At 47.3% G+C, this 8,895-nt stretch overlaps 1 protein-coding gene across 1 annotated transcript; it reads right to left on the bottom strand.

Moving 5' to 3' along the window:
* Window positions 1-1,184: 1,184 nt before the first annotated feature.
* On the bottom strand, window positions 1,185-8,459 carry LOC122944409 (histone H3.3A). Its single transcript, XM_044302638.1, has 4 exons — window positions 8,345-8,459; window positions 4,409-4,552; window positions 2,430-2,583; window positions 1,185-2,348 (listed from the first exon to the last, which is right to left on the bottom strand). The coding sequence occupies exons 2-4, from the start codon at window positions 4,534-4,536 to the stop codon at window positions 2,220-2,222; spliced, it is 411 nt and encodes a 136-aa protein (XP_044158573.1). The 5' UTR covers window positions 4,537-4,552; window positions 8,345-8,459; the 3' UTR covers window positions 1,185-2,219.
* Window positions 8,460-8,895: the final 436 nt, after the last annotated feature.

Here is an 8,895-nt window from a genome sequence, read left to right as displayed (position 1 = left end):
TATGACGGAATGCCTTTAGAGGCAGTCATGATAGAAGTCTATGGGCTGCAGAACAGATCCGTTCCCATTATGCAGGAGAGGATTATTATGACGGAATGAATAATGGGAATGCATCTAAAGGCATTCTGTCACAGAATTGCATTCTAGTCTGTGGTAATGGACTCCATAACACAATTCACCTTTTACCACCAAATGAAATGTGAAATTCTCATCTCGATTGATAATCATGCCATGGTCTCTGCACCACTCCATCCTGTCCTCTGTTCAAGAAGCAGAGCGGGCTGCGCTGTAGTGTTTAGTAGCTAGTGTGGCCCAAGTCAGAAGAGTTGGAGAAGCCATGATGTAAACAGTATGAACACAAGGTCAGACAGCATCTTTATACATTTCAATAGGGGCTGCTTCTGTAAGACAGCCAGCTACAGACTTATGGACCCCTGAAGGAAAGTCATCATTGGACAAGCCCTATACATTTACTACCAAGCTGAGATCCTAGATGCGCACCAAGGTTTGAGGTTACACATGGGCACACTTATGGTGAATGCACTATACCAGGGGTACTCATCTGGCAGACCATGGTTGCCAGCTGTCTAGACCCCCGCATGCACCCGGGTGCTGTCTCTTGGGGTGCCAGAGCCCAGAAGCAGTGAGCACTTCCAACAATACAGATGGAAGCGCTTATTGTTTGAGCACAGGGACCTGGGTCCTGTCACTCACTGCTCAGCTTCCCTCCTTCAGGCGGGCAGCACACAGAATAGTGAAGCAGGAAGACTTCTCCCTGCTCCACCATTCAGCATGGATCATGCTGCCAGCCTGTGGGTGGAGCCTGCAGCCCAGAAATCTGCATAAGCTCCACCCACAGTGGAGCAGAGTGAGGTGTCTGCAGGGGAGAGGACTGAGCTTCAGGAATGGGACAAGGTGAGAAAGTACTTTTTTTTAACACTAGAGGGGGCACAATGGGCATTTCTAGCACAGAAGGCATTACTACTAAGGGCCTTATTACTGTGAAGGGGCACAAAGTGCATTACAACTGTGAGGGGGCACAATGGGTATTCATACTCTGAGGGGAGGAACCAAGGAGGCATCACAGTGGCACTAAGGGATCATTCTGCTGTGAGGGTGCTCGAGTACTCCTGCACTATACTATAGGACTAGCCAGGTTCTTCTGTGAAAGCAAAGGAAGAAGGTGAAGATTTAACAAGCGGATTTATTTTAAGTAAAAATCTGGAGAACACTGGTTCATGGTAGTGAAAAACATGCTGCAGGAGATCACTTCTCATCCCAACTATAGAGCAACAAAGCTTAAAGATCTTAACGCACTGGCATTTATTGACAAGTCTGTACCATTACATAGTTTGCCTATAAAGTCTATAGGGAAACTGATCATCCCCCTGTATCACCCAAACCCCTAACTGCTGGTAAGAACAAGATCCACACACATCAAGTTTTATAGCAATGCCCAAAGCCTTCAGATAAATGCTGGTATGATAAACCCTGGGTACACACTGATTTTAAGCATTAAGCTGCCCCCAGAAATCTATCACATTATGTACGGCTCAGTCTAGACTAGGGATCAGCAACCCCCGGCTCGCCAGCCGTTTTGAAACTACAACTACCAGAATCCTCCCTTAACTAGAGCAGCCAAGTACATACTGGGAGTTGTAGCTTCACAGCAGCTGGAGTGCCAAAGGTTGATGGTCCCTGGTCTAGGACAACTTGACTAATCACCGCAGGTATTTGTTGACTAACCTTAATATGTTCTCTACTGTAACCCACACAACTACCTTGCCATGCTGACTGTTACCACATGAGTCACGTGCCTTGGATCAGGATCATCCTGTAAAACTGCAGACCTGGTAAGTGGATGAATGTCTGCTTTGACCCATACGTCGCTCTAAAGACGGCAAGACCACTGAGGTAGTGGAAAGTTTATTTACAATGGAGTTACACTTAAAGATACCAAAGTATGGAGAGATTTGAGGCAAGGCATGCAAACTCTGAAGTGGGAAGGGTCACAGAAGACTAGCTGTAGATACAAATTTTTCTGAAAAACCTGAGGATTAAGGGAATGTCATATAAAATGTGTACTACCCATTTACTGTCAACTACTCTACAGTTAACAAACCCTTTATAAAATAAAGAGACATCACACTTATGTACAGTTTGTAAAAAAAAGAAAATCTAAGATCAAAAACAAGTTTCCCGCAAAAAAAAAAAAAAGTTTAAGCACGTTCTCCACGGATTCTTCTTGCTAGCTGGATGTCCTTGGGCATGATGGTTACTCTTTTTGCATGGATGGCACACAGGTTGGTGTCCTCAAAGAGACCCACCAAGTAGGCCTCACTTGCTTCCTAAAAATGAAGCATTAGACAGTCAGTACATACATAGTGCCATAGGAGACGGAAAAGCTGTAATCGTCAGCACCAACTCACCTGCAGAGCACCAATAGCCGCGCTCTGGAACCTCAGGTCAGTCTTGAAATCCTGGGCGATCTCCCTCACAAGACGCTGGAAGGGAAGCTTGCGGATCAGCAGCTCAGTGGACTTCTGATACCTTCTGATCTCTCTCAAAGCCACAGTACCAGGCCTAAAATTACCATAAAGAGATAAGTGCCGGTGGAAGCAGCATTTCTGTTTTATTGCAAGTCGTACCTTTTCCACGTTTAAAATCCTTTGAAACACCTTGAATATCATAGAATGTGAATAGTTTTAAAACTGCACATTCACTAGGCTCTGTGCCTTTAGGCACCTGAATGGGCCACATCAAGTTCTGGCATTCTTCAATGTTTTCATTGAGACCGTTACATGCGGTGCTATTCTTGAATGTGAATAGAGCTTTAGAATAAGGCTGCCCGCTTGATTTTTAAGCACAGAAGAACTGCAGTGCGATACAGCACCAGCAGTGTATGGCAGGCCTGGCCAACCTGCAGCTCTCCAGCTGTTACAAAACTACAACTCCCAGCATGCCCAAACTCCCTACAGCAGGCCATGGTGGGAATGGTTTAACAGCTGGAGAGCTGCAGGTCGGCCATCCCTGGTGTATGGGATTAGACAAATCTCATGTACACTGTAGAAATGAGACTTGCTGAGCAGATTTTGAAAGCAACAGCATGACACTGGTGTTTTTTGGTGCTGCTATGGTGCAAGTTTTCTGCACACAAATCTGCACCCTAAAGCAGATTCTCAGCACAGTGAGCTATATAGACTTACATGACCCGATTTCCAGGAACAAGTGTTCATATGAATACTCGTTCTCAGTAATCTGCCCATGTAAAGGGGCTGCAGACCACCCAATGAACAAGCAAAACAGTCATTGGGTGAAATTCTCGTGCAGACACCTCAATCATGGTTTCTGGGACAGATTGTGCTGCATGAACAGATCTGCAGCCCAGAATCAAATGACTATGAAAACTAACAATTGCAGCATGTAAGTGCAGCTGTCCACCTCCACTGGCAAGCAGTTCTCAGAAGAGATCATGTGCCTCTAGCATTTGTCTACACAGATGTGATAGGTGCAGAGTCAAAGTGCCACAACCCCAACATTCAGCATAGATCGTTCTCCTACAGGGTCCACAGAATCCATGAAATGCACATTAAGTGATCTGACAAAATGACTTCTGAAACCCATTACAAAAGTCTCTACAAAATAGTAACAAGAGATCAACTTCTCTACAATTAGGGCTTATTCAGAATCAAGGACATGTGCCGCCCTTGTTCTCCACAGACCTCACATGATTTTGTTATCACTTTAATGTGTTTATTCAGTTATAAACCAGACTGCTTTAACACCAGATGCAGACCTCCCATACAGTGGAGTACATGTATTAAAGTGTCCACACCACTGCTGTGTTGTAAAGAAGTCACAAGTTAAAAACTGCAAAAAGTACACTGGGCTGAGCCTCCCACCAGATACACCAGCCCTTCACAGATGAAACAGTCTGACATACTAGTTAACCAGAATCTATGACGTTACTATGTCTACATAGAGCACAGAGCTGAAGTGTTACAGCTGCATCTGCCACAGAACATGGCAGACATCTTGGACTCCAGGTATAGGACACCTGCTACAATCACTTAGATGCATATGACACCATAGAAGGAAGCATCACATACAGCTATGGCCTAGTTCACATGAGTAATTGGGTCAGTGACTTCCTTCAGTCGTTGTGAGCCAAAACCAGACATGGAGCCTACACGGATAAGGTATAATGAAAAGATATTCACGTGCTCCGTTTTGATCACCACATGATTTGGGCTCAAGTATTGATGGAAATCACTGACTAAGTGAACTAAGGTCAATATTCCTGTAAATTTAGTTACTTGAAGTACTGTATGTGCTTCAGATGACCGTTTGCAGCCATGGACAGCCTGCAGTACGACTGTTTCATAACCTGATTACAAGCAATCTGTACCTGTATCTGTGAGGCTTCTTAACACCTCCAGTAGATGGGGCACTTTTCCTGGCAGCTTTGGTGGCCAGCTGCTTCCTAGGAGCCTTTCCTCCAGTAGACTTACGGGCAGTCTGCTTTGTACGAGCCATTGTTCAGGAAAGTAAACTGAAAAATAAATGGAAATGGTTAGTATTCAGTTCAATAGTTTTTTCTCATTGGTTGGAAAACATTACATTTTGTTATCACAAGATGTGACGTTAAATGAAACCTATTGATCTGTCAACCACTTCAGGGTGGCAAGAAGGCTACCGATATGTAACTGTCAGCATCTCTGCTAGGATGATTTTCAGGTTAAGACGCAGGAGAACAGAGTCTGAGCAGGATCTTGGTGGCTGACCACTGCAGTTCCAGTGACGGGCCAGTATAACCTAGAAGGCTGAGCAGCTGCACATTCCACCTGAGCCCCCTGCAGGAGAGCTGTGGTATTACACAGAGCTCTGCTGCTCATACTAAGCCAGTTGAGCTGTTAAGTCTGCTGAATGTACCCTGATGCTTCATGCTGACAGCCATGTCTGGATTTCAGTACATAAACACCGGATCCACAAAACATGGATACCTTCTGTGTGCAATGCATGGTCGTCCCCCCCCCCCCCCCCCCCCCCCCCCATTTGCAATACAGACAATAGGCACACAGACCAGCCCCTTAGGAATGAATGGGTCAATGTCCCACCCACAAAAAAAGCAAGTGGATGATATCACCATTGCAGGGTGAGCTGAGCATCCCATTAAAAGGATTGTCCACTCAAAACCTATTTACACAAACAGTACATAGGGGCCCTTAGCCCTCGTATAGAGCGGAGGAGGGCAGTTAGAGGCCACTGATCTGACTGTGCAGAGTAATTCACAAGAGCAATAAGTGCTGATTGGAGATACAAGTCAGAGCTAATCACCCAAAATTAAAGGGGACAAGCAATATTTCATCCCTTCCATTTGCCATATTGCTAGTAGTACATCTAGTTTACACAGCACCTGACAGACAGCTGCTCATTTCTCAGGTAAGTGGCAGCATCTTTACATAGGCCACTTACTGGGGGTGAATACAAAAACATCCATTACTGTTTACAACCCAATCCTGACCCTGTTGCTTGTGTGGTAAATGGGTTTCGACTCAAGTGGAGAACCCCTTTAACATCGCCCTCACTAATCCTTTAAAGGGGTTGTCAGGGATCAAAGTTATTATTTTCTTAAGTGTACTCACTCAACAGGTGATTCTACATCCCCCATATGCTTTAAGGTATTTTCACCATGTCTACATGGCTCCAACGGTCCCCCACACACTGTTTACTTTTGTCTAACTTCCTGCCACTCTGCACTTGTGGGTCCCAGCGCAGAATCACATGCTTTCAGACAACTCCTCTCCACCATGACTTCACCCCCACATTGTTATTCCACCACCTGCCGCACATTTTCATCCCCCTAGTAAGACCCCTAAACTCCTCCTAGCTCAGTCCTTAGAAGCAATACTCAGACCTAATCACATTTCAATCTCCAGCCTGCTGCCCCATTTGCCTGCATTGGAGGCGTTTACTAATAGCACAGTTGCCTTGCCTCCTCCTTTGCGAACAACACACCCTGCCTGGTGACATCACCAGATCGGAGTGTGGCTGGCGTGGCTTAGGACGATCTGTTACCGCTGACGTACCGCCCCTTCAAGCGCTCAGCATAATGCCTGTGGCTGATGGTGACATCACCGGGCTCCCTGCGAAGTGGCTTTGCTCAGCGAAAGGGACCCAGTCACGTCACTGAATGTAAGAAAAGACTCGCTTCCGGCTGAGAATGTGTAATGAATACAGGGCATCATAAAAGTCTGGGAAAGGTAGGACAGTCATGTAGGAGATATTTATGTCCTTGTTAAACAATTAAACCAATGTCCCGAATCTCAGACACTGGGGGATTATCACTAGTATATACCCCCTTTGTCCAATAGGCGCGGGTCCCACACCTCTATGGAGAACAGAGTGGACCAAAGTAGTGGCTGGAGTTTCCCCAGGTCCGGCCACCACCAAACGCTCTCCATTAGTGTATGGGGGCGCACGCTGCACATGACCGGCCACCACTCCTATTCACTTCTATGGCCCGGCAGAAATAGCTGAGCCAGCGCTCACCTATTTCCAGCAGCCCCATAGAAATTAATGGAGGGTGGCCGCACATGCGCAGCAGTGGGACCCACACCTATCAATGTGGGCTTATCCTAGCGATATAGCCCCATTGTCCGAAATGAGAATCCCTTTAAGCCAGACCGCTAATGTTACAGGACCTGTGGAGGTAAACACATCTGTTGTCACCATCCCACTGAAAACCAGAGCTCAAGGATGTCTACACGCTCAAGTTCTCACAAGAACTTGAGCTCCTTCTCCCTGGTTAAGAATGAGGCGCTCCGATTGGATGCGCTCGCAGCCAGAGAGAAGATAACCGCTCACGACTAGTGTCAACTAGCATGGGCGGGGGATAAGCTCCATTCAAGTAAACAGAGCTTAGTCCCGCCCACACTAGATGATACTAGTCGTGATGTCACTGGGCTGGCAGTAAACAGTGAGAAGGCCACGCCGCTGCTCTAGTGTTGCTGCCTTCTAAAACAACTGATCAGTTAAAAAAGTGCAGAGCCCCTTTAATACAAGGCACCAAAATGTACTGGGCCAACAGTGGAGGGGGGGTTCTTTAGAAGAAAAAAAAGTGCCATGGCATCAGTGGGGGCCACACTATAAGGTAGGATAATTAGACTAGATGAAAAGGTTCTCTTAAAAGGTGAACAACCCCTTGAAGTGCCCAATCTGTAAAGCTGCCCTCTGCCTTTGATGAAATCAGTACACTGCAACTGAATTGGACATCAATGACACAATTATGTTTTAAACCTCAGCTCATTGAAAGCAGAAGTCAACTAAATACCAGAAGCATTACTACAGCTAGAAGAGTCATGTGACCCACAGGAGATGACTAGTGTCCTTCCGCAAACAGGAAGGACAAAAAGTCCCTGCTTCTCCACCCCCAAGCTCTGAGACCATTTACCGGTAACGGGGATTATTCAGCTCGTTAAATCCCCCCTATCAGTAATGAATAAGCCCCGGTGAGCAGCACATGTCTGCAGGGAGAGCACATCCCGTGTCCGGTCAGCGCCGCTCTCATACAAACTGATGGGACGACTGCCCCCAGCGGCCGCTCCGGCGCACTGCGCTCCACCAGACACCCGCCATTATGTGATCTTTATCATCCAGCACAAAACAAATGCAGAAATGCGAGGACGGAATCAGGGGGAGAAAATAAATCCCCTTCCACCCGAAGTCTTAAAGTTCACATTGTTTTTGCGCCATTTGCCACAGTCATTGAGAACCAGGAAGGGTTTGAGTCCGGGTCTCAACAGACATCTGGAAGGGAGGAAAAAAAAATGCGGGAGCCATTAAACGGTGAGAGGAAGCGGCGGCCGTCGTCCTCTCCGGGGCCTGACCGCACAATGTAATGGGTTATACAGAGCCGGGCTGGGGACACCCCAGGGGGCCAGGAATCAGGGGCCCCCCACAGTGGGGTGACGGCCACCATTTCAGGGCAGCTGCTCCTCACGTCCTGTCTCCTCTTCCCCTAAGCGACGAGACAACATGGCGCCCAGCGAGCTCCGGGAAACAAGGGGGGAGGGGTGAACTTACCGCCTGACCTTTCCACCGGGAACCGGGACCTAAAGAAACCGATTTTTACCCCGTTTTATTTATTTTTTAAACTCCCCCGACCAACCGTAAGAAAAAAACCGTCACCGGATATTAACGTTAAAATACCGAACCGGTAAAATGACGTCACCACTAGCCGTTACCAGCCAGAAAAAAGCACCACTACTAAAAGCGAACCACCCTAAGCAGCCACCAGACGCGCGGTCCGCTAACGGAGAGCGCGACCGCAACGGTCACTTACCGAACGATCCCGTGGAGCGCTGACACAACACGACCGACGAGGCGAGTAATAACGTACGCCTGTGCCCGCCACCCGGCTTTATATAGTCTGCGCCACGTCACCCCCCTGATTCGTCGTCTTTGTTTCCCTGGGAGCGGCTTCTGATTGGCTGCGGCAGATGAAGGCCGTCGTTGATTGGTGGAATGGAAAGAAGGCGGGGGGGGGGAGAACTAGCCCCTCGGCTCGCTCTGTGTGTGTGTCACAGTGCGGCTTCACAGGAGCACAATGTAAAATGATAAATACAAACAGAATTTGTGTCACTATTGTGAGTGCCAGCTTGTGAGGTGAACGAGGACGTGCGTGCTCTACGGCCGAGGATGCACGGAGCCCTATGCTGACGCCAGCCTACTGCGGCATATGTTTCATTATGTATAGTTGTCATGTTTGTATCGTGGTATATGTGTGGGTTTCTGCGGCGCCGCCACTGGAAATCATTGTTCAGCCCACAACCCCTAGATTATCAATAAAGTTTAATAGGTTTTGAATCAAAGAAATAGACTTGGTTTTAAAGG

The sequence above is a fragment of the Bufo gargarizans genome, chromosome 8, assembly GCF_014858855.1.
Source record: "Bufo gargarizans isolate SCDJY-AF-19 chromosome 8, ASM1485885v1, whole genome shotgun sequence".
NCBI lineage: Eukaryota > Metazoa > Chordata > Amphibia > Anura > Bufonidae > Bufo > Bufo gargarizans.
The sequence above is the reverse complement of the archived record's forward strand: the minus strand, read 5'-3'. Positions and strand labels throughout refer to the sequence as shown.